This window comes from Lissotriton helveticus, chromosome 5_1 (assembly GCF_964261635.1).
Source record: "Lissotriton helveticus chromosome 5_1, aLisHel1.1, whole genome shotgun sequence".
Classification (NCBI taxonomy): domain Eukaryota; kingdom Metazoa; phylum Chordata; class Amphibia; order Caudata; family Salamandridae; genus Lissotriton; species Lissotriton helveticus.
Window position 1 is genome coordinate 971387410 of NC_136065.1, and position 26402 is coordinate 971413811.

General features: G+C 44.9%; 1 protein-coding gene across 2 annotated transcripts in view; it reads right to left on the minus strand.

Annotated features, from left to right (window-relative positions):
- Positions 1 to 1343: 1343 nt before the first annotated feature.
- The window catches only part of PPP2R2D (protein phosphatase 2 regulatory subunit Bdelta), a 275842-nt gene continuing 250783 nt past the window's right edge, over positions 1344 to 26402 (minus strand). For both annotated transcript variants that reach the window (XM_078643482.1, XM_078643483.1), the window contains 3 exons: positions 24730 to 24899; positions 24552 to 24643; positions 1344 to 3258 (listed from right to left, as the gene is read on the minus strand). In XM_078643482.1, the coding sequence (XP_078499608.1) occupies positions 2979 to 3258; positions 24552 to 24643; positions 24730 to 24899 (542 nt within the window). In that variant the 3' untranslated portion in view covers positions 1344 to 2978. The remainder of the gene's footprint in view (positions 3259 to 24551; positions 24644 to 24729; positions 24900 to 26402) is intronic.

A 26402-nucleotide genomic window follows, 5' to 3' on the forward strand; every position in this document is an offset into this window, starting at 1 on the left:
AGGATTCAGAAGAAGAGGACACCTTTTTTCCCACCTTATCTTCACCCACTGTACTTTCGGATAATAAAACAACCACTACCAGACAATACATAAAGCCTCCGCGTCTGTATATACAGCCTGCCCTCCCACAGTGCATTAAAAAGTCAGTGGCTAGCTCACTCTCAAAAAAGGCCATAAATGTAATGCCGGCAGCTTAGACTATGCCAAATATATATTCCTAGACATGTCATGTGAGGGCACACCTATATTGTTAGTCAATGAGAACATGTTGTCCCACCAGTAATAGTGGTTAAAAGTACAGGATTTATGCTATGAGACATCCCTGTGCTTTCGCAACTGCAGATTGCTTCATCAGCATGAATGCGTACCAGAGTATGCATCAATATTAATCGTCTTTAGTCACTGAAAGGGAGAATTTAAGTTGGAATTGAGTGGTTGACAAGGTTAACAAACAGAATAAATTGCAAGTGTACTCTTTAATGCCCAAAAATGTGTAGGTGGAATCCAGAGCAAACAATGCAAGCAAGGAAGTAGACAAAAGAACTTCTGGGTTAATAGTATAATAATATTTGGAAGCTGAATGCACTGCATAACAATGTGTCACCAAAGTGCTGTTAAACAAGGACTATGGATAACTGATCTCTCGTGTACTAAAATCAGTATAGAAAGGAAAGCAAATTACTTTAATAAATGCATTGAGAAGGACATTTTCAGGGATGTATGACATTACAATGCATGCTTTTACATCGCATGCTTTTACAACACGGTTTTTACAACGCATACCATTACAACGCATAGTGCTTTGGGGCGCTGGATAGTGAATAGTTTAATTTACTATTCCAACTCCAGTCCCCGTGGATAGTAGGGAAGGTGTTGGACAGTAAATTAAACCTGCTCCCTATCCTAGAGCGCCCCCCAGCGCAATTCGTTGTAATGGTTTGCGTCGTAAAAGTTGCGTCGTAAAGGCACTGCGTGGTAAAAGTTGCGTTGTAAAGGATGTTTCCCCATTTTCAGAAGTTGTACAAATCAATTAACACACTTGTTGAGCTAGCTTAAAGATATAACTCTCCAGCTTGACAGAACACATTTGGCAAATATGGTATCCCATAGCGCACAAGACAGAAGCTGCAGAAGAAAGACTGCTGAAATTGCTGATAAATGAAAGCATCCCCGTAAAAATGTGTACATCAAAATACACCTTGCAGAACAAGTATAAATGATTTAAAGTGGATACAGTGTCAAACTAAGAAATTCTTATTTTTTCTTTTATATGTAATTTAAAGGTGTTTCTTATGTTGCAAATAATTATACAAGGGAAATAACATACAAATAAACAATGTCAATCCAGGTAAACACATTTAAAATTTATTAACCTTTTTGGTCAAAATAATTAAACAAGTATATACAATCCCATTGTATTAACTATAATATTTAAGGAACATGACCTTCTCTTTATGCTTACTGGCCTAAAGGTTCCACAATTTGTAAATAGTAGTCATAACCAATATACAGAATAAAGAGGATTTTTGTAAACTAAACTAAAATTTCAGAACCTCAAAGCGTAGTATTTAGTAGTTTAATGTGAATAAGAGTGGCACTCTAGGGACATTAATGGGGGCTGGGAATATTTTGTTGCATTTCATTCACAATATGTGCATCATCATAGTACTTCTTTATTCTGTTAACAAGGAAGTGTATCTGAACACTTCTACATTTTATATAGGAGGCACATAGACTTCATTCTTATTGATCTTATAAACATTTATCACTGTCCGACGTTTAAATTCCGCCACTGATGCACTATAAATTAGTGTGTAGTGTCAGAAATCCTGAATAAGTTAAAATGCACAGTTAAACCCACTTGTCAAGTTTGCTAATTGTTTGGCATAATCAAGTTAAAATGTAATTCACTGGCTAGAATTGCACTGTTCAACTTAACATGCATATACCCGTTACTCTGAATATTTAACATAAACCAAAAGAATGTGCTTAAAAAAGTAATAAAAAGATTAAAAAAAATAATGCACCTATGGTAGGTCACTGTTTACAATTCGAATATTAAGGATTTCTAATAATGAACTGACTGCGTTCTCAAATACTTTAGATTTTCATTTTACTAGCTGGTTTCAAACTATTAAGGCTGAAAAAGTTCATACAAATCTCTATGATCTCTCACTTCGGCATTTGATGTATTTTTGTTTTACAGGAAAATAATACAAAAACAAACTGTAGTCTTGTGAAAAGTTAATTTAGATTTTGATCTATAGCATATTACATAAAAATATTTTTATCATGCTGTCAAAATAGGTTTTCTGCTCAACTCTTTTCAATTCTTCCCTTAAGAATAATTTAGCACTGTCTTAATACATGCAAGAGAAAAAATGAAAAAGTGAAATTCGTTTCAGATTTAAAAACACTTTTATAATTTGTTAATTTTATTACGTGGTATACACCAGATGGTGTGATAATAGATACAGTCAGTGAGTAAATATTCACAAAAACTCTGCTTACTAACCCACTCAAGACCTACCTTGGTATTCAAAGGTAAAAACACTGAAGCCAAGACAAAGGCCCGAGGAGGAACGTGTGTGCACAGGTATTATGTTGTCTGGAAGGCCAAAATAGTAGAACAGAGAGAAAATTAACATTTTGATAACATTTTCTTAGGTGTTAATATTTTTGGTCTAAACGGAGAGGAAGGCTCAGTCAAAATAAATATGTGTTGAATACTGGCCATTATTGAGTAGTATCCATTAATTCGGTTTCCTGTGGGCTTCACTTAAAACATTGAAACCTGTGCCACTGCTACTTCATGCTGAAGGCAGAACTATGCCATGAGCTCAAAAGGCCAGTTTCTCCTTTTTTCTAAAAAGGGAAGTAAGTGCATCAATGTTCTTACTGGGAGGACATCATGGCCTTTCTTTAAACCAGAAGGCTTAACTATATTAGAGCAAGACTTGTCCTTAAATTAGCCAGGTTTAGTTAACTTTGTCTTGAAATATATACAAGTTATTTGTGGCAGCAACAGCGATGATGTTTTCCTTCGGGTGCCATGCAGTATGAAGTATTTTCTTGTTGAAGTCCAGACTGTCAACACTGATCTCATCTTTCTTTCTTTTGCCACCTGTACACACTTTCCGTGGCTTTAGGATGGCACGTGGTTTGCTGCTCTCCCTTGAAGCTTCCAATGTAATATCCCTTCTTGTCGATCGGTCAAACATCCTAAAGAAATTGTTGTAGGATCCAGTCATTATTGCACTGTTAAAAATAAAAATTAGAGTTTATTTTAAAATTACAATAAATACAAATAATTTAAAAAATGCTAAAAAGAATAATTAAGTTACAGTTTAGTAAGAATGATGATCAAAGTAAAGTTCTAAATATAAGATCAGCGGGACAGCCTTTAATAGCATAACAATTTACTTGCATGTGAAACCAGTGTCAGTCACATTGTTGAAAATTAGTACGTTTTGGTGAACATTATCTGCGCCATCTTGCCTCTTCCCCTGATGCCACACTTTTGTCGTGCGCGCCCGCCATTTTTAAGATGCCCCGATCAGAACGAACCCTTTTGCATGCCGCTGGCCCCTGGCATAGCCCTTCGCCTTCACTAAGCCTGCACGCTGACCACCCCCTGCTTGCACCTGCCTTGAGTCATAAACCCCTCTTCGGCGCTGCTCTGCCCCAGGCCCTCATCCTGTTCCCAGCGCGACACCTCCCTGCTTCCCTTTCATGATCTCCGGCCCTTAGACGCAAACCCCCTTTTTCCCTGTGTGCCCGTTTTGTCTTCCCCGTTCCCAGGCCGACACCCAGCTCTGCCGATACCATTCCTTGCCCCTCCCCGTACAATAGAAAGCTTCCCCCATCAAAGGATCCCCGGGTTGATCAAAGCCCCCACTCCATGAGATCCGATCAAACCCCCCACATTCCGTGAATCGGCGGAATATCCAGCTGCGTGATACTCATCACCTGTTATGACTAGGGTGGGGACTTCAACTGTAAATGTGTGTGGGAACGGGCCCAAAGGGGATTTACGGGAATGTCTTTTCCATACATCAAAGCTTTAACATGAATGTGTAATCTACAATAAAGTCATAAAACAGTGTATAAGAGGCCAGGCCTCAGAAATGTATCTAGAGCACCTCAGAACGATACCTTCTGCCGGTTTTGTTGTGTTCTCCTCCGGAGAGAATAAAAACCTTGTTTCCTGCTTTCCAGTCTCCAGCGCCTGCCTCTTCATTGATTAAATAACTAGAGGGTCACAGAGGCAATACCGCCGGGCAAATATCGATTGTCCCCGACCCGACTCAGGTTTTAACAATTGGCGTCCCAAGCGTGGGGCCCATCAGCGACTCGTGGATCCAGTGGGAGAGGTCCCGACGACAGAGTGAACGACTGCAACGATCGGGAGAGCTCTTGCCCAATAGACCCTCGTCTGGCAGCCGATCATCCGAACTTCACTAGTTCCGAACAGACCTCTCTCGAGTGATCTACGGTCCTGAGTGGGGACCATCAGGAGTGCCGTGAGAAATACGAGAAAAAGAGGACGATCGGGCGCTGGATTCGGAAGACAAGAAACTGTCCACATGGTCCGGGTAAGGTCGTGTAATCACGACAAGTTGCGAAATGATTGCTTGATTGTTTGATTGTTTATAAAATACTAGTATTGCTCTTTATTTATTTTGAGATTCACTGTCTACAAACGGAGAAACAACGGGCTCTCTCTTTGCAAGCAGTGGAGGATAGGTAGGGCAGCAGCCGTGCTTATTTTTCTCCCCCACTCAATAATTACTTGAAACTGAACTGTTGTTCGCAAAACTATTGTTTCCTGGAGATTCCCTGTCTGCAAACAGGGAAGAGACCACCCTTTTTGCAGATAGTGAAAAGGGTAGGTAACGCAGATCTTTGCGGACCTACTCATTCTCCCCATTGTTATTTATTGGTCTTTTTTGTTATTTTTGATCCATGAGGTATTCACTGCCTGCAAACAACGTTGAATAGAAATATTCTGTCCAGTCTTTGCACCTAGTGATAAGATAGGCAGTGCTGACTTTTTAGTCCCTCGTTACGAGCCGTCATGTCTGTCTTCTCCCCACTGATTAATAGCCTGTTTAGCCCGGACCGTGTATTAGAGGTGGACCATATAGCTCCACTAGAAGGCACCCCTAATAAGGACATGTTCATAAACTATGGATTAGTCACCATAGCCTATAATAAATTGTGGCACAGGTATACCGAAGAGAGTCAAGACAAACAGTGGCCACTGGCAGGATCCTTTGACCTTGATAAAATAGAAACGTTAGAAATAGCCCTTCGAAATAATAAGACAACGCCAATTATGCTCGACAGTCTCGGTATGTGGCGCAGAGAGGCTATGCAACGACAGAGAAAAGACGAGGACAAACCAAGTAGAGAAATATACCGACAGGACAACCCCAGGACACCGCTACCCACAACTTATCCCCCGACACTATGCAAAAGACGACCAGACTTAGGGCCAGACCAATGCGCTTTTTGTAGGTATGTCGGACACTGGAAAGCCCAATGCCCGACTCTACTGAGCGTGAGTAAAGGCAAAGGGCCGACAGGAACGACAGACCGGCAGTACGAGAAAAAGCGCGAGACAAAGAAGAACCCGACTTACACAGACAGACCAGACAGAACCACCACGTTTGATTATGCCCGATGGCACAGATTCCGCCAGGACAATTTCAGCGGCATGCTCAAGTTCTCCTAGGTCGGGCAACGTCAAGACGGGAACCCAGCCTCGTTTCAAATTCACAGACGGAAAGAGATAATTATGACCAATAACTGTTTTATGTTCGTCTTGGGTCTTTGTATGTCGTACTTGTACTGTCCCCCGTCTGAGTTTGTGTGTATGTAATGTACAAATCTGCGTCATCCCTCTACACGTGTTTCCGTGTTACTCAACCTCTGTTAGCAGAAACTTAGCATAAAAGCAACCTGGAAAGAAAGAAATGGTAAAACAAAATCCGTAGACCATTAATGAACTTGAACTTTTAATTTAGCACAACAAACAAGGAATAATAACGGTAAACTGTAGAAAATGAAAGTCAAACAGAACATTCGCCCCCCCCCATTCTGGAACCTTCCAAAGTAGGGCAGGGTTACGGCTACGCCCAACCAACGGCAACCCATATAAGGCGGGCCCGGCCGCCAACTCTTGGTCAGGAAATCTTAACGTATGGGGGAGCCGGAGGAGAGGCAGGAGCCAGCAGCCCGGGCAGTTGTAGGTAGTCCCGCCACATGTCTCCTCAGCCAGCCGCAACGGGCCTGGATAGACTTAAGTAGTCCCGCCACATGTCCAGAGAAGAACGAGGCACCTCTTCCTTTTCCCTTCCGTAACAGCCGCAGCAGCTCTGGACGGCGGGATGTCCTGCACGTACCTCCACAACAATTTGTCCAAGTTGGGCTGGGAGGGAGAGGCGACGCGGACGAGCCTCTCCCACCTCCACCGATAGGAGGTCTCCCAGCCCCCGGCCCGACGCCGAACACCCCCAGTCAGGCGATGGTGCCAATACTTCCACAGCACCGAACACACCATGGTGGCACCCCAGTACTTGCGCAGCACCGAACGTGCAATGGTGGCCATATTTTCGGAACACCGAACCTGCAATGACTGCACTGATACTCGTGCCGCGCCGAATGCGCGCCACAGGTGGCCATACTCCCACAGCACTGAGCACAGGACTTGGGGAACACCGGATGTGGAGAGACCTTCATGCGGGGCGATGAAAAGGAGCGGCATGGGGTGCACCGGGAGAAGGAGACGATGCGGACGAGTCTCCCTCGCCGCCCCCCCCCCAGGTGGGGGCATCACAGCTGCACCCCAGCTGAACGTCCCGCTTTCACACAACAGGGACCTCTTCCTTTCACTCCGAAGGATCTCTCCCACTCTTGCAAACTCGACGAGAGTGGCCCCTGTAGGGCCTCAAAATGGCGTCTGGGTCCGCTGGAAGGCGGGCCCCGGCCACTAGAGTAACTTTGACCAGCAATATAACTCGAACATTTGCCCCCTGGAGCACGAGCCCCCATCTCCGACAGCATCTCCGCAGCCTTGAAGATCCTACAAAGGTCCCCGGCGGAACCTTCGGCCTTTGCAGGCTTCCGGTAAGGGACGGCTGCCTTGATCGCCAACGAAACAAACATGACATTGCCACTCCTTCTGTTAGCATGAATTCTAGAACTGCCGAAAAGGACTCTGGTCCAAACTGCCAGTAATGGGAAACATTTCCCCCTGATGCTGCTTCCGGACTGAGCCGGCCCCGCCCAAAATGGCGCTGGTATCAATCGGAACTTACGAACACCTCGTGGTGTTCCTTCGCACTAATATAAACTTGATGTTCTGAGATTTTATATGATCCTTTGTACACTTGGCTAGAAAAGACAAGGAGAACTCACTCGACGAACAGTATGAAAGGATCCCCGTTACAAATGTTGATTACAAATGTACAATGTATTATATTTTTATAACTGATGTAAACCTCATTTATGACGCACACGTACGGTATGCATATAGGAAATCTGATTACAACTATTATGATTATGCTTCTAAATTATGAAAATAAATGCCCCCGAACCCCCAGCCAATTAATAGACGTTTTAGTTTCTTACAAATGAATGAGTAAAACTTTCCGATGTTTTTATTGCTGCAAACGACACCCCCCACTGTACGCACTTTAGCCATTGCCACGACCGGCCAAATACGACCGCACCCTCATAATCCACATGCTGAAATGATTTTGCAAAATAAAGTTTTTGAAACTATGGACGGGTATTGCATGCTTTATTTTAAAAATGTGGGATCGGTGGGAAAGTTCTTTTCTGTGCACCCTACTCTGCTCTCTCTTTAAGGTTAAAAGAAGATGGTTGCCCAGCCCTGGGGGACGGATCGGATCGACAACACGACACTCCGCCTTCAAAGTACGCGACTGACCCATGAACTCTCGCGCAGAGGAAGACCTTGACTTCCAAGGATGGGTAAAACGAACGGTGTAAATGAGGGAATGTAAAAGGAGGGTGAAATGAAATAATGTAAATGTTATAAAGTACAACGTTCCAAAGTATCAGGGAACGGAGCTGACCCAAGAACCGAAGAACCTTAGAACGCCACAGCGTTGAAAGAGGTTTAAGGATCCCGATAGTGAGATACATCCTTTGACTAGATACCTCGCACTAAGCACCTCTGGTTTCCTTTTTACGTTTCCCCGCACACGACCTATATGGACACACTACCCCCCTCGACTCCAGAAACCATATCCCCGGGGACCCTGCCCCGAGGAGGAAAGACGAGTAAGAGGTAAGTAAAGAACTTATGAATCCATGTATTTGAATATGCGCGAATGCTGTCTCCCCCCACCCCCTTTTTTTTTCCCTCCCTCTGCAGGTTACATCAGAGATTACAGCCGAGGTGTGGCGAAGATCTGAAGCCTTGCCATGTCTAATACACGAAGCGGACTAGCGCCGCAAGGTGGTGTCTAAGCACGCCTGCAAACTACTCACGTATCGAACAAACTCGAAAAATTAGCACAACCTGATAAAAAGTGATCACCCTTAAACCAGACCGGACGAATGAACCCATGTCACGTATGATGCGAAACTATGAGGGAATGTGTGTGTGTGACTGAGGCGTTGACCCAACTGGTCGAAGGACCGAGAATGCGAGAAAGTGCGACAAAATGGTACCTCCTTTCTTCTTTCCTTTTTCTCAAGGCACGTCCCCTCTACCCTGTCTAATGCTCAAACTGCATGATTACAAGATTCTAACGCAGACCCGTGAATGCCCTTTACTGTGTAAATGCACTAAATAGCCTTTCTTGAATACACTGCCACCCTCTCTGTTGCACGTGTACTATTTAGCCTGCCGTTGCGCTCTCTCTCTCTCTCTCTCTCTCTCTCTCTCTCTCTCTCTCTCTCTCTCTCTCTCTCCCTCTATTTTTGCACTCCCACTCTTCCGAGTGATTAGCCCCGAAATTGGCAGACTGCCACCCCTAGGACACCACCTAATTGGCTTCAAATACCGTCAGTATTTGCACAAAAACTTGTCTTTAATACAATCACCCTGAGGCCGCGTCATTACCTCTCCTTTTCCGCTAGAAATCAATGAACCGAGGTTGGGCCGTAAGGGAAAGGACAGGCAAGACGACAGAGGTTCCCTAATCTGGCCCGAAATAAGGGAACTACATGTCAACGGCTCCTATGGTATAAAACAAGGACCTCAGAATACGCGACCCTCCCCGCCCCGAATTGTCACAATACCCAAACCGGAAAAATGATCACCCCTGTTACCTCCCCTGTATCAGCCGCCCAAAAACTGGAATTATGAAACTACCCCTCATTTCCGGTTGTGAGAGATGGGTCGATTTATGCCCTTACCACAAGTTTCCTATGTCCCTGGTTGTTTCCCATAAAACCCCTGTCCTTCCTAATTAAGTAATCGGGCTGTAAAAGGTTACGTAGGATCCAGAATGATGTTTTACAAGGCTAACAGACTAGTCCAAGGAAAAGAAATCATCGAAATGAACCCCGTAGTAGTTGAAAAGCAGGATGCATCGATAGAAAGGAAATGTTTAGCCATGTTCGTCTCTCAGCAAAATACCTGTGTAGTACCATGTTGACGACTCACAGTACCCTTTGTAAATGTAAAACTCTAGAGAACGGCATATCTTTGCCAGGTTCGTCTCACGAAGGTGGGTCACCATCAGATGAACTGTCGTGACTGTAATAAATAATTGTAAAGGAAAGTCATAGCAAATCCAACAGGCCCGTCACCGGTCATTCATATGCCAGTTGTGAACACTAATATAACGGGCATTTTCATTCTTTGCCTGGAGCTGGGGGAGAAATAGACTTTTTGATTATCTTCATCTGCAAATTCTCTAAAGACTGTCTTTTCAAACTTGTTTAAGGGTACTGCTGTTGGAGGAGAGAAGGACCGGATGTGGGAGCACGAGGCCTGACTGCAGACTAAGGAACACCTGCGACATTAGCCAAGGCGAGACCACGACAGAAAAGAGCTGCAGGACGAGGCACTGTTTTCGACAACATGAGAAGAAAGGGTCGACCTGATGCCCCTGCTCGATGTCCAGTGTTTGTCGACAAGTCCCCGCTCTCTGAATTCGGTCACACGCCCGCCTATTTGAAGTCTCTCGTTCCCCTAGTTTGTTCCTAATTTGGCCTTGCTCCATCCCCCTTTTCCTCTGACCTACCCTATGGACTGTTTTGTACGCTCTTCTTCCATCTGAACTTTCTGACAATCACCTCAAAGGACACAGGGCGAAAAAGGACCTTTCCGACCAGAAACGCGAGGAAAGGGTCGTGCCCTGCAACGCAGAACTTAGAACAGAGCTGGACTTGTAGCTCCACCGCCGGTGCTCAACAGCGCCAACGAAAGGCAACAAAGAATGATGAGAACTCGTTAAACTTCGAACATTTGACATCCCCAATCGCCGTTCCTGCTAGACCTCATTTCTCTCCCAGCCGCCATTGTATTGATCATGCTCCAATCCGAACCTGATAGATATGTAATAACCTGCCAGTATGAAATATACTTGCTGCTCTCGCTACAGAATCGTTTTTGTATTGCATTCCTATGACTTTCCTGCTAAACAAATTGATCAAAGTTTATCAAATAGGCTCACCTCCTAAAAACTAGAAATGTTAAAATGTATTGTTTACAACTCTTTTCATCTAGGGTTCCTACCGTTTTCTTTCTCATGCCCACCACAATAGAACCGAGTAGAAAATGAGCCAGCAAGATGTCTTGAATATGTTAAAGGGAGGACTGTTGAAAATTAGTACGTTTTGGTGAACATTATCTGCGCCATCTTGCCTCTTCCCCTGATGCCACACTTTTGTCGTGCGCGCCCGCCATTTTTAAGATGCCCCGATCAGAACGAACCCTTTTGCATGCCGCTGGCCCCTGGCATAGCCCTTCGCCTTCACTAAGCCTGCACGCTGACCACCCCCTGCTTGCACCTGCCTTGAGTCATAAACCCCTCTTCGGCGCTGCTCTGCCCCAGGCCCTCATCCTGTTCCCAGCGCGACACCTCCCTGCTTCCCTTTCATGATCTCCGGCCCTTAGACGCAAACCCCCTTTTTCCCTGTGTGCCCGTTTTGTCTTCCCCGTTCCCAGGCCGACACCCAGCTCTGCCGATACCATTCCTTGCCCCTCCCCGTACAATAGAAAGCTTCCCCCATCAAAGGATCCCCGGGTTGATCAAAGCCCCCACTCCATGAGATCCGATCAAACCCCCCACATTCCGTGAATCGGCGGAATATCCAGCTGCGTGATACTCATCACCTGTTATGACTAGGGTGGGGACTTCAACTGTAAATGTGTATGGGAACGGGCCCAAAGGGGATTTCCGGGAATGTCTTTTCCATACATCAAAGCTTTAACATGAATGTGTAATCTACAATAAAGTCATAAAACAGTGTATAAGAGGCCAGGCCTCAGAAATGTATCTAGAGCACCTCAGAACGATACCTTCTGCCGGTTTTGTTGTGTTCTCCTCCGGAGAGAATAAAAACCTTGTTTCCTGCTTTCCAGTCTCCAGCGCCTGCCTCTTCATTGATTAAATAACTAGAGGGTCACAGAGGCAATACCGCCGGGCAAATATCGATTGTCCCCGACCCGACTCAGGTTTTAACAACATTCACAATACTGCACTGTAAAAAAAATGTAAACTCCCATTTGTATTTTTAGGTCTCCGAGAAAAAGAAACCTTGGATGTCTTTACAGCAAGGGCTTTACAGTTGTTAAGTACTATAGATCTGTAAAAGCAGCAAGGGAACCCACCTGCCTTAGGGGATGTAGTCCTAGCTAAGATGGCTGAGATATTAGAGTTGACGTTTAAGAATAACCTCAGCAAAAGAATATTTTGTGTGTCCAACAGTATATGGTTCACAACAGGACTGCTATTAGACACATTCTACAGTAATGCTATCACATTCGATTAAGCTGTAAGAGTTAAATCGGAGAAATAGGTTCACTTCAAAAGCATAGTTAGCTGTCTTGTACAGTGGAATTTCATACCAGTGATTGTTGCATAAAGAGGTTTTTATATTGCTGACTTTCAAATGCCAGAAAAAGACAGTGGTTGCCAAAGGCACTAAACTGAAAGAATAGTTTGAGTTCTCTGAAGGTTTAGAAGAGGCCTACTGTTATTGAAAAGGGAACCAACACTGAATGATAGATTACTGACAAAGGTGTACCATTTGTATAGTGAAAATATATTCAAGCTTCAATAACATTCAAACCAGATACATTGCAGCAGGAGCAGTTCAAGCTTCATTCACACACAGGTACAATGTAGATAGCAGAACACTCTTCTACCTACCTTTCAACATCACACCAACATCAGTTATGCACATGTAACTGTTGTGCATGCTTCCTTTGCACTCCAAGTAGATGTAGTAATAGGAAAAGCTATACCAGTTTGCTGAAACATTCATGCACAAACAGACCTGCTATGTATGGCTCTGGCAGGAACACTCTTGCTATAGCTTTAGAATGTGTCAAACTTTGGGGTTATTATGAAAAACAAGGGTACCCCCATTAGTAAAACCTGGGGTTGAAGTATTTATAGAAATAACAATGGTTTTGGGTGGCCTCAGAAGGTCCTCGTGAAGTGGAGTATAACTATGGTACTGGAATTAATCCTGGGAGAAAGTTTTGTAAGGTAACATACACATAGAATACTTTATTTATGTTTTTACAATTAAGTTTTTCAGGTGCTCACACATGTGACAAGGTGCTTATAGTGACTGGGTGAGAAATTTTAAAAGAACTATATACAAGGTGTCACAAACAAGGGTATTCCCCAAAGAAATATATACAGTAGGGTAGGGGAGTTTCCTTGAATGGGTCGACGGCGTTTCGATCTAAACAATTCTAGATCATCATCAGGACGTGAGCTTTCTTCGCAAAATTGGCAGAATTATTTTCCATCAGGTATTTGGAGAACAAGGTTCTTAGGCTGTTGTAACTAATTCCAACTGCTCGGCGTGTTCTTATCAGGGCTCGAGAAATTAATTCTTGGTGAGGTTTTGGTCTAATTTTATAGCGTTTCCAACATTGTCGATAGTCTTCCGTTATTGTTTGCAGAGATTAAATAATGAAGAATGAAAATAATGAATTTGTGCGGGTCTTGATCCGATAATAGTGGCTGTACAACATCCCGACGGGAATTAATCACAGCGGTACGCGGCTCAGCTATCTCTGCCTCGCTGCCATCGGGATGTTGTACAGCCACTATTATCGGATCAAGACCCGCACAAATTCATTATTTTCATTCTTCATTATTTAATCTCTGCAAACAATAACGGAAGACTATCGACAATGTTGGAAACGCTATAAAATTAGACCAAAACCTCACCAAGAATTAATTTCTCGAGCCCTGATAAGAACACGCCGAGCAGTTGGAATTAGTTACAACAGCCTAAGAACCTTGTTCTCCAAATACCTGATGGAAAATAATTCTGCCAATTTTGCGAAGAAAGCTCACGTCCTGATGATGATCTAGAATTGTTTAGATCGAAACGCAGTCGACCCATTCAAGGAAACTCCCCTACCCTACTGTATATATTTCTTTGGGGAATACCCTTGTTTGTGACACCTTGTATATAGTTCTTTTAAAATTTCTCACCCAGTCACTATAAGCACCTTGTCACATGTGTGAGCACCTGAAAAACTTAATTGTAAAAACATAAATAAAGTATTCTATGTGTATGTTACCTTACAAAACTTTCTCCCAGGATTAATTCCAGTACCATAGTTATACTCCACTTCACGAGGACCTTCTGAGGCCACCCAAAACCATTGTTATTTCTATAAAAAAAAAAAACTTTGGGGTTAGCCTAGCACATTTTTGTTAAGTCTACTGTATCACTGGACGGACAGAAGATGGTCACATGAACAGCACATAAGCTAGGTGTGGTTAACCTTTCTAAACTGAAATTCATACATGACAAAAGGAGCCATAACAGACTTCGGGCCACATGTACAAAACATTTTTGCAGTCCGGAACGGCTGATCAGGCCGATTCCGATGCAAAAATGCTTTTACAAATGTACAAAACACAAACTGCGATTCGGTAACACGATCCCGAATCAAAAGTTGTGTTCACGATTTCATATTTGGAAGAGGAATGTTTAGGGCGTCCCTTCCAAATACCGAATCTGAATGAAATGTATGAATGTTTCACGACTGAATTGCGAAAGCAAAACATTCATATTTACCGACTTCTTGATGGTGATTACCCATGCGCACATGGGAAGGGGTTCCCATGGGACCACTTCTGCTTAGAGAATGGAATACAAACATTTTTTAAGAGCAGACAGTGGTACCATGCCTACTCTTGAAAAATAAAACTGCAAATTTAGCATTTAAAATAAAAAAATAAAAAGATTACTTTATTAAAAAGCAACACAGCGGCCTGCAGACCTCAACAGCAAACTGTGACCTACATCTTTAATATGTGTGAGGTAGGTCTATTTGCGACCCAGTAGGAATTGCTAATAAAACTCAAAGTGCTTCATACATTAGGAGTACCGATTTCCTAATTGCAATTCGAAAAGAACCGTAATTAGGAAGATCTTTTCATGGTCCGGGGCTTGCGATTTTCTTGAGGTTAATGGAGAATCCCAGTCTTTGTAGAGTTGGGATTACCTTTTGATTCGGTCTGTGAAATTCTTGTTTGGAGTTTGCCTTCACCAACCAGTTGCCTAGGTAAGGGTAGAAGTGAATTACTTTCCTTCTCAGGAATGCTGCCACTGCAGCAAGGCATTTTGTAAATACTCGGTGCAGATTTTATTCCAAAGGGTAAGACTCTGAAATGGTAGTGTGTCTACGTGCATGCACCTGAGATACTGCTGGTCTTTGATTAATTGCTATGTGTAGATCTCCTTAAGTCTATGGTTGCCATGCAGTACCCCTTTTGTCGGAGAGGGATTACCTCTTACAGGATTATCATCTTGAACTGCTGCATGCAAATTCATTTTTTTATGAATCTGAGATCCAGAATTGGTCTTAATGTGAGATCTTGCTTTGGTACCAAGAAGTAAGGTGATAAGTTACCTCTGTTGTGCTCCCTCTTTGGTACTTTCTCTATTGCCTGTTTTTGTAAAAGTTTCTTTACCTCTTCCCTTAATGGACAAGTTATTTACCTCCAGTGACGCCTTAGCTGGTAGAGACATGATCTAGCAAATGATTCCTTACTTTTGAGCTTCCAGGTGTAAGTCTGGATCCCAAAGATTTTTCTTAGAAGTACACCTGTGTGCCGGTAGGTGGCGTCGGTCGACTCTGCGCGACGTCAGCGTTGTCGTATTAGTCGTCATTGTGACGTCCACGACCTCAATATAACCGTCACTCTGGCACGCTGACGTCAGTACCTTGCATGAATTTCCATGCCAGGAGCCATGAAGTGACTTACCATGGCGTGTTTAAGACGGCTAGGGCCATGAAGAGGAACAGTCCTGACACTGATAACAATTCAAGAGTACGGGGAAGATGGGTGGGTCGGTAAGGAATCTGCAGCTAGATCATGTCTTTACCAGATAAGGCGTTACCGAAGGTAATTAAATTGTCCATCAGATAGAGGCATCTAGCCGCAGATTCCTTACATTTGAACAGATTCCCAAGCCGTACACCTTCCCTGGAGGTGGGACTGTGGAAACGTTTTAGACCAGAAAATCCCGCAGAACAGAGTGTCCAAACAGGCCCTCTCTACAAACCTGAGAATCCACACAATAGTGTCTAGCAATCATGTGCAAAGATGCCCATGTAGCCACTTGGCAGATATCTGCAATTGGAACCCCACGCTGGAGGGCTGTGGTGGCTGCCTTCGCCCTGGGGGAATGGGCCCCAAGGCCTTCAGGAGATTGATTCTTTGCAAAGGCATAACAAATCATTATATAGAGGATAACCCAACGGGGGATAGTCCTCTTCTGAACAGCATGCTCCTTCTTTGCTCCCACATACCCTACAAAGAGTTGGTCATCCACCCAGAACTCTTTAGTGCGATCAAGGTAGAATGATAATGCTCTTTCTGGGTCCAGACAATGAAGACGTTCCTCTTCTTTGGAAGGGAACGGAGGTGCATAGAGATTGGGCAGAGTAATGGACTATCCTAGATGGGAGTTACAACCTTGGGCAAAAAGGATGCCCTAGTTCATAGTACCACTTTTTCCGGAAACATTGTTGGGTAAGAAGGCTGCGAAGACTATGCTTGCAGTTCGGCAAAAGGTAATTGCCACTAAAAAGGCCGTTTTGATAGTGAGCAACCGTAGAGGGGAGTTTTGCAGCGGCTCAAACGGTGCACACATCAATAAAGTAAGGACCAAATTAAGGTACCACTGTGGCACACAAAAAGGAGAAGGGGGAAACAAATGGGTTAACCCCTTCAAAAGCCTCTGCACCAAAGCGGACTTAAAAAGTGAAGGCTGATCTGGCAGCCGAAGAAAAGCTGAGAGGGCCGAAAGGTAGCCCTTTCGAGAGCCCTGGCTGGCCAAGGAAATGATAAATAGGAGAATATCTGACAGAGGCCGGTAAGGGGTCAATAGACCGTTCTGTACAAAATCTGTTGCATCAGCAGGCGTATATGGATTTCGTGGAGGGACACCTGGCTGCCATAACTTCACAGACTTCGGGAGGATGGTCAAAAGCCGTCAGCTGTCGACGCTCAATCTCCGTAGGCGGAGAGTGGACAGGTTCGGGTGGAGGACTCTCCCCTGCTGCTGTGGCCGAAGTTTGCCCCCCACCTGCCGAAGAGGCAGCCTGATCGAAGGATTGGTGTTCATTGACAGAAGCTCAGGATACCAGACCTTCCGTACCCAGTACGGAGCCACAGGAACAACTTGTGCCTGGTCACCCTTGATCATCTTTAGCACTCTGGGCAGGAGTGGTATGGGCGGAAAGGCATACAGGAAGGCTGAACTCCACATCGCATGGCGAACTTCACTGCATTTCTCCCACCTGAAATAGCTTGGGAGAGTAGAATCAGGTCCCCTTCCAAGACTCCGGACAGCACCTGCACAACCGTGTCCCATATCGAATGGGAATAACGGCGCAAAAGGCATGCAGTGTTCACTGACCGCAAAGCTAGACTGCCGAAAGAGAACATTTTGTTCCCAAAGCTTTCCAGTTTTTAGGATTCCCTGTCCAGGGCTGAGGAAGGGAACGCGCCACAGGAAGTGGAAGCTTGAACCACCAACCTTTGTAGTGTGGGTGGTGAGGAAAACTGGGTCACCTGTTGCAGAGCGATGGTGCCGGGCAATCGTTCTATTCACAGTTGCCCCTGTGCTGGGCTTGGACCAAGTGCCCAGAAGAACGTCTGTCAAGGCCTCATACAAAGTCAACAAGGGTTCAGAGTTGGAGACACCAGGCTGCAGGACCGCTGTCAAGACGCTAGTCTTACAACCACCATTGGAAGCTGCAGGTCCAAGACCTCCGCAACCTCTACGCACCACCATAGCAAATGATGCCCCTGGTCTGGTTTGACCATCTGATGATCAAGTTTATCTCCCCCCTGCCCGCCCAGGGTCCCAGCGGCCAGCTTACTGGCAGGTGCTCTACGGTACAGAGGCAGTGGGATAAACTTACCCCTCAAGCTTTTGAGGAAATCTACCGGTCTACATCACCGTTAGAAGATCAGGATGTGGACAACATGCTGACCGAATTTAATGAGGGGCTGGGGAAAGTGTTGGATGTTATCATCCCTATTAAACTTAAACCCAGACTCACTCCCAGGCGAAACTCAGCTAAATGGTTTACCCCAGAACTGAGCCAGGAAAAGTCTGCATGCAAAAAATTAGAAAGACAATGGCGCCACAACAAAACAGCGCAATCAAAACATTTATATAAAGGGGCACTGGCAAAATACCACCAAAACCTTAAGGTTGCACGCTGCGTGTTCATTGCAAATCAAATTGAGCACTCCAAGAACTCTGCTAAAGCCCTATTTGACGTAGTAAAAGACTTTGCGGAACCTATGGCGTGTAAACAACCTGCTATCGAGACGAAGGACCTCTGTGACTCTGGCCGAGTTCTTTCATGTGAAAATTGAAAAAATCTATGCAAACTTTACCATAAACAATCCAGTCTAGCCCCTCTGACATCGTTAATCCAGACGGCGATAGCATAGGGTACGAGTGCTCTCTTGATCACTTTGACCCTATCACCCTACTTGAGACCCAATTGGCGTGAACATCTGCCAAATCAGGATCACCGGTGGACCTCTGCCCACCAAAAATTATGGCGCTCCTCTTCCGCATTCTGGCCCCCACAGTACAAAAGTTTTTTAACCTTTCTATCAGGGAAGGGGCAATCCCAGCACCTTGGAAAGAAGCCTTTGTGTGCCCCATCTTAAAAAAACCTACGGCCAACCCGTCAGAGCTGGGCAATTACCGCCCCATTTCTCTGCTCCCCCTTCTAGGTAAAATTTTGGAAAGCCTGATAAATAGGCAACTGAGTAACTACTTGGAATCCAATAACATTCTGGACTCCACACAGTCCGGCTTCTGCACAGAGACGGCTTTACTATCTGTGACTGATTCCTTGAGAACAACAGTGGATGCTGGTGGTTCAGCTGTCCTGATTCTGCTTGACCTCTCCGCAGCCTTTGATACCATCTCCCATTCCAGGCTTGCGGAGAGGCTAAGCGCCTGTGGCATTCGGGGATTGGCTCTCAAAAGGCTTCGAAACTTCCTGGCAAATCGCTCTCAAACGGTTATACTGGGCCCCCACCAATCAGAAAGAACATTACTGGACAAGGGCGTCCCCTAGGGCTCCTGCCTTAGCCCCACGCTCTTTAATATCTATATGGCTCCTTTGGCTAAGGTGGTGGAAGCCCTGGGGTTTGAAATAATATTGTACGCTGACGACACCCAACTGCTATTTAACATCGGCAAACACCCTGAGGCCGATAGACTCCGCTTTGCGAGGGGAATCTCCGCAATTGCTACGTGGATGACCAACAACTGTTTACAGTTAAATCCTAGCAAGACGGAAGTCATGCTTCTAGGGAACGCCTCAGCAGTCTGGTCAAAGGATTGGTGGCCGTTACAACTTGGCCCACCCCCAACCCCCAAGCCATGTGTTAACAACTTGGGCATAAAATTAAATCAGTCCTTATCAATGCAAGACCATGTGGCCGCCATATCTGGGTCATGTTATTATAGATTAAGACTACTGCAGAAGATCTTACCGTTTATCCCCACGAAACATCGTAGAACCGTGACCCAGGCCCTGGTTATGAGCCGCATGGACTACGGAAATGCCTTGCTAGCCGAGGTGGGAGCCACAGCTCTGAAAAAACTACAGGTGATTCAGAATACGGCAGCTAGGCTGGTTCTGAATACGCCTGCTGGCACTCCCTCACTGCCGCTGCTTAGACAGCTACATTGGCTTCCGATTATACAGAGAGCCTTCTTCAAAATCTGCTGCCTCACTTTCTGTGCGCTTCAGGGTCAGGGGCCAGTGTATCTCCAGAGTAAATTGGAAAGATATGCTCCAACAAGCCTCTTAAGATCCTGCACGCAGCAGCTGCTTCGAGTGCCCCATATCAGACTCCATATATCTGGTGGCATGGCCTTCTCTTACGTCGCCCCCAAATATTGGGATAGTCTCCCACTACCCCTACGAGAAAATCCCTCCTACCTCATCTTCAGAAAACAGTTAAAGGCATTTCTGTACTAAATCCGCCCCCCGGCAGCCCTCCTTCGGAGGTTGACTTAGGGTAAAGCGCCGAGATGCCCCCAGGTGATTCGAGCGCTATATAAAAAAAGAACAACATAACATAACATGCCCCCTCCTCAGTAGCCAGGTTGGGGGGAGACAGCATGACAGAATCTGGGGTGGTCTCCTGGCCACTGGCATCACCCAGTTCCTCATACCAGTTCATGTTCTCGGGTTGGGGAATTTCAAAGGGTTCCTGCCCCCCCCCCCCATCCTACTCCTCCATATCTAACCCTCAGAATAGGGTAGGTTAAATGGCATTGAGCTATATGGCTCCGGTCTCGTCGTCGGGTGGATGCCCGACCGCTTCTGTGTTTTCGGGAATGAGGATTTGGCAGGAGCCGCCGGTGGGCGCTGCCGCCGAGGACCGCGCATGTGTTGCCTGGGAAGGTTGCTGTGGCGGAGGAACGGGTCCAGTAGGAGGCTGTGGCACCGGGGCTGGAGCCAATGTCGACAGAACTCACAGGGACTTCTTCATCCGAACTCGTAGGGCCATAAGGAGTGCCGGCAGGGACAGGCCGCTCAAATATGTCGCACATGGTGTAATAAAACTCCTTAAGTTGGGCAGGGGTCGCTCCCGGCTCCAGGAAGGGAGGGAGGGAAACGTGGAGCCGACCCAGGCAACCGTCCTGCGGATTGGGCCCTTGAATGCAGATGTTCCTCCATCTTGTAACACGATTAGCTTTAGGGACTGCCTCTTCAAAGCTTTCAGCGCCATAACCCAGCAAAACAAAGAACGAACGACTGTGTCTCTGAAGCGCAACCATGACACAAAGTGGGGGCCCGTGACCGACATGGCACATTGACAGTCAACGCACGGCTTGAACCCAGAGGTCTTCTTGCTAGACATCTCCCTAGCACACCAAGAGAAGTTGACAAATGCGAAAAATTCCAGGGGGTAAGCTCTCACCAACAGATCTGCACTGGCTGTCTTGGAAAGAAAAGAACAGACATCCATGCGCTGATGTGGGGGTTATATTGAGGACGTGGACAATAACTACTAACACGCAGAGTTGACCGAGGCCACCTACCAGCCAGCAGTGGTACTTCCAGATCCAGCTTGATGTCTGGAAGTTTAAAGGTAAGGAATATGCAGCTAGACGTCTATGAGATTTTAAAAGTTCTGCTTTTAGAAACGACTTTTTTGGAGGTAGAGGTTGGTAGTGGAATATTTGTTAGTTCTGTTAAATAGCTGGGGTGCACCATGTTTAAACGCAATTGTCTATGGTGATCCTTTCCCACTCGTGCAAGTATTGGGCCATTCTGCCACCCACTGGTATTGTGTGGGGTCCCAGTTTTGCTTCCAAGTCACTTTGAGCCTCCTCCTCACAAGGATTGTCCTCTAGCCTTTCCTCTACCATGGAAAGGCTGCTTTGGGTGTTGTTGCCAGGACTGGTACTCAGACTGTTGGGATGACTTCTGCCTTGTGTCTGCTGTAGACGTGGTCCTGCAGAAATATTCCCTCTGCTCTTTTCACCAGGCTGTTATAGAAGGCTATGTCATCTGGTGGTTTAGCCTTCGAGGGCTAAGTACAAAGCTACTCCTCTGAACACGGTCTAGGTTGTTCCATTCTTCCTCGAAAATCCATGTTGCTTCTTCCTCTTCTGGGTTGCCAAGCTCCTTTTCGGCTTCCTCCTCATGAGGTTGGGGGGTTACCGGTGCCTCCGGGGCATTCTCTTCCTCTTCGACATCCGAAGTTGTGGAAGGTCTGGAAGGAATTCTGTATTCCATTAGGGCGGTGTCTAACTCCTTTTTGCATTGAATGAGCGCATTCATTTCCGCCTCAAACTCTCCTCTTTCCACCTAGAGGGTCTTTGATGTCTTGCTTTGGAGATGCTCTTTCTTGATGTAGCATCCCGACCCGAGCTGGTCTTCGTCGTCAGTACCACAGGTATGGGAACCATGGGACTCCTTTGGTCATGCATGACCCTCGGTTGCCGTTTTCTATGGCGTCTGGGCTGCCTTGTGAGCTTTCTTTTCGTAACCCCTCCTATCCAAGGGGTGAGGGATTTTGGTTACCTTTTCCATACGCTTTTTGATGTACCTCACCGCCTTCTTCGTCGCACATTTTTTCTCTGCATCCACTGCGAGGATTTCGACATCAGAGCCTCTGTGGGCTGACTCTGCAGTTGCACCCTGCTCAATTTAACACTAGAGTGGTCTAAGTCTTTCAGCAAAACCGGTTGCTTCTGGCTCCTGTACATTGCTGCAGGATCTTCCTCTCTGCTTTAGGTGGGTCTTGAGAGTTTGACACAGATAAGGTGCAGGCCTTGCAGTTCTTGGCCCTGTGGTCCCTTGATAGGCATAAGTTACAGACCTTGTGCGGGTCGTGTTGTGCAACCTTGTGGTGGCACTTTTGACAAAACTTAAAGGTTTTTTCCCCTATGACCCGTACCTCGCCTAATTTTTGGTCCACATACACCGTGTGATGTTCTGAAGGGGTCCCACAATGAGATTCGTAGACTTTTTGTATGGATGTGTGTATGGGTACGTGGATAACTGGATGGATGTATGAGTGGCAGTATGGGTGAGTGGCAATGTGAGTAGCTGTATGGGAGAATGAATGCTAGTATGATTTGATGTGTGGGTGAGTGGTTGTATTAGTGAGTGACTATGGGAGTGAATGCTAGTGTGAGTGGGTGTGTGAATGGCTGTATGGGTGGGTGATTTGGCTGTGTTAGCAGCTGCGTAAGTGGGATTGTGAGTCGTTATGTGAATGGGTTGGTGAATGGACGTATGAGAGGTTGTATGGGGGTGCAAGAGGGTGTGTGAGTGGTTCTGTGGATGAGAACAGTAATTTCATTTGAGATGGCATTAGTGATGTTACCGACCATGTCATGACCATGCCATGAGTGATTTAATATGTGAGGTCATAAGCAGTGCGTTGTGGGGGTATAAATTAAAGTTTGCTCCGGTAACTAGAACAACTGAAATTCAATTGTTTTGTACAAGTGGAATCTTAGCCTAGTAATAACGTCCCTGTAAACTTTTTTTTTTTTCCAGTGAATTGCAAAGTTTTTTTTTAATTCTATTTCCTAAATATAACGTCCCTGTAACCTTTGACTTTTTCAGTGAAATTCTACATTTAAAAAATACTTTTTAATCCTAACTGTAACTGGTCACCTTTGAGAGTGGGTGCTTGAGTGGCTGTGTAGGTCTGTGAGTGGGTGGGCGTGTGAGTGATGCTATGCATTTTGGGAATTTGCATACTTTTTTAATGTATTTAAATGGAAGAACTATGGACTGCTCTAAAGAGGAGACAACAAGAAAGAAATCACTCATCACAGTCACTGCATATCAGATTGTGCTCCAATAGATCAATGATGAATTCAACTCCATCAAGGATTTCATATTGTTGGTCAATGTGGAATATGAGGGGAAACACATTTGCTTTGCCTTATACAAGCACAAGAAGTTAGGATTGTTTCAGCTTTACTGCAGTGGAGCTTCAACTGGGGCACCTGCTAGGTTTATATTTCTAAGTGCTTCCTGTTCAGGTTTAATTTCTGTGAAATCAGTACCAGGGTCAGAATCGAACCTCATGTATTAATTTTTTTACACAGGGGGTGGGGGCATGTATCCTTCCTGGGTCGATTTAAGCCCCGGGGACCCCATTTCCAGGGCCTGGCCACATCTCCTTGGGTGCCATGGCCCCACTCTGGACTCCCAGTGTGCATGTTGGGGACCGTGGGGGAGCCTCAAGACCCCGTAGTCCCAGCCGGCTCCCCGCCTTCTGCGGGAGCCAGCACTTCTCCTGCACACAGGGAGCTGCTGGAAATGGAGCTACCTGTGTGCAGGAGCTATACTTTTCTCTCTTTACCAGCCCGCATGCCTGAAGGCAGGAAAAGATGAAGACGTTGCTTCCAGCAGGAGTATTTTAACAGCTCCTGCTTGCTGGAAGGGGAGTGTTTGCCTTAGGTTGGCGAAAGCTGTCACAGCTCCCGCAGAGGAAAAGCAAACAGCTATCTCCAGAGGGTGGGCACATTGGGGGATAGAAGGAGCAAACCCCGAGGGGTGGCGGTCCACATGGCCATATATGGCTCCAGAAGGTGGGTAGGGGTGGCCCATGGCAACACTCCTTTGTTCTGCACAGGCTGGCCCGGGGGAAGTGGTGGTCCCTGGGCACGTATAATGCCCAGGAGGTAATGAGCCACTGGGAGGTGGTGAGGCAGGCGGTCCAGGCAAACCCTCTCTTTACTGCTTAATTTAGCCCGGGCGGTCATGTGGCCCTTGCTCAATATTGACCTTAGCCCCAGGGAGGTGGACCCCAAGACAAAGGCTAGGGGGTTACAATATTCGTGCCCCGCCCCATTTCTTTTTTTCTGCTTTTTGTTTTGGGACTCGGCTGAAGTAGAGTAGCACAAAAAGGAATGGTAGGAAAATCATAAACAAGCAAAGAAAAGGTTCAATTTTCTCTTTAAAAGGCATGAGAATTCCTCGTAGTTGGAGGCAGGGGGATTTGGATAGTGAAGCTGTTTGGGGTGTGCATGGCACAGGTGAGGGGGGACAAGTTCTTCAGCCAGCCACTTTTTTTAGTGCTACTGTACAATCTATGGATTTAATCATCAAGGAAAAGACATTCACACATTGTGAAGGAAGAGGTTGTATTTGAGATAATAGGTTATAAGCACTTATAAAGAGTTCTTAAAATGTACTCGGGTACTAGCATCAGTTGGCTACAGAGGTTTAAGTTTAGACAAAACATGCAAAATATTAACATTAACATTTGTTTAATAAATGTAAAATGTGTATAACATCCAATTTAAAAAGGTGTCTTTTCTGACACCACTCTTACCTGTCAAATCCATTCCAACAGCACTCAAATTTATCAAAGATACAGTCGTTTTCATATAGTGAACAAAGCTTACTCCGTAGATATTCATGAACCTGAAAATATTTTTAACAATTAAGACAGAAATTGATGGAATAAATAGCGTAATACTTCTAAATACCACAAAGATACTTTAACTCACTTGATATGTTTCTACTGGTCTATTTTCCATATTGAGATCCCATACTTTAACAGAAAGGTAGTCTCTTGTCATCATGTATCGACCGCTGTGACTAAATTTTACATCCGAAATTGAGGAAATTATTTCTGAAAAAAATGATCTGCTACTGGGATCTTCAGGTTCCTCAAAAACTGCAAATAAGATATTAAACATTTCAGTTGCAACTACTGCTACATCTTCAGTATACAATTTAACACACAGCATTGAAGCACAAACTAACTTTTGAGGATCTGGTACTGGGTAGTTATTAAGCACTCCTTCTCAAACCTCGTCAGAAAACGGGTGACAGTCTTGGATATGCAATACCCTTTGCACCACAGTGTGGGTATATTTCTTTAAGAAAAGTGCAGTCACACTGTGCTTAGGTCATGTCCACTACCACATATTCAACGATACAGAGCAACATTCTTCCACTAAGTATTCACCAAGTCAACAGCCTGGACAATACAGCTGAAATAGCAGGTGGGTTGCATGGGAAAAGGAGAGTGATAGAGCCAAGGATTGCAATTAAAAAAGGATCTTTAACCAATTAATTTATGTGCCGGTTAAGTCAGTGCTCCTTTTTCAATGGTCCTGAGGAGATCATAAACAGGGCTCCTGGTTTCATGGTATTTATTTTATTGACATTTCTGTCTGCATTTATTCATATTTATTCTTTCCTCATTTTTTCTGTGTTTATCAATTTTTATCTTGTTTTTTTTGTGGAAATGAAGCTGCAATGGGTAGATTTCCACACGTATTTAACTGATAAATGTATATTTCCATTTGCATGTCCAAAAGGTTTCAGCAGTATACAGTGCAAACGCATTATCTGAAAAGACCGGCATTGCAGAATAGCATAAATAATTGTAGATCTGCACTTAATTAAGCTTTTTTTACTTTTTTTATTTCCCCTACCTCTTAATCTGTACACCTACTGACCAGACACTCATGAATGACAGGAGAAAAAATTCATCCAAAGAAGCTCTATTTTCCTGTATTTAAAAATAAAAACAGACAGGAAAATAGCTCTCTTGAATTTATCTGTCAAAAAAATAAGTAAAAATTGAAAACTATGGGTCCTAATCAAAGTTTCTGACAAGCACGGAGAAGGCAGCTTACAGACCAGATACAGGGCTTAGCCAAACAGGTTATATTCTCCAGTTTAATCAAACTGAGTATCAGACAGACCACTTGTATCCAAAGCTGAAGGTGTGTGTACTTGCTTATGAAGAAGCTTAGTGTACAAGGCGAAGGACTGGACAGCCACTATGATTACAAGGGAATGTAGGTTTATATTAAACACAGAAGGAACTACTCTGAACAATACTAGGGAACACAAACCACAACCCAGTTGTCTACTGAAATTTCATAAGGTTGCTTTCTTGGTGAAAAATCATCATCACCAGAGGTACAGTGTTGGCCTTTCAGACAGACGGAACTTGCTGGTGATTTAAAATTGAATGAGCACCCTTACCATACAGACAGCAACATTTCTTATTCGTCAGAGAGAGCAAATGGAAATAACTTCCATTATTCATCTCCTGGGAAAGTAGTAAGAATGATGATTTCTCAAGCACAAAAAGGAGTTGTTTGCCTACTCTGGAATTTATTAGCGTTATCAAAGATACTCTCGGAAAAGACCACAGGTTCCA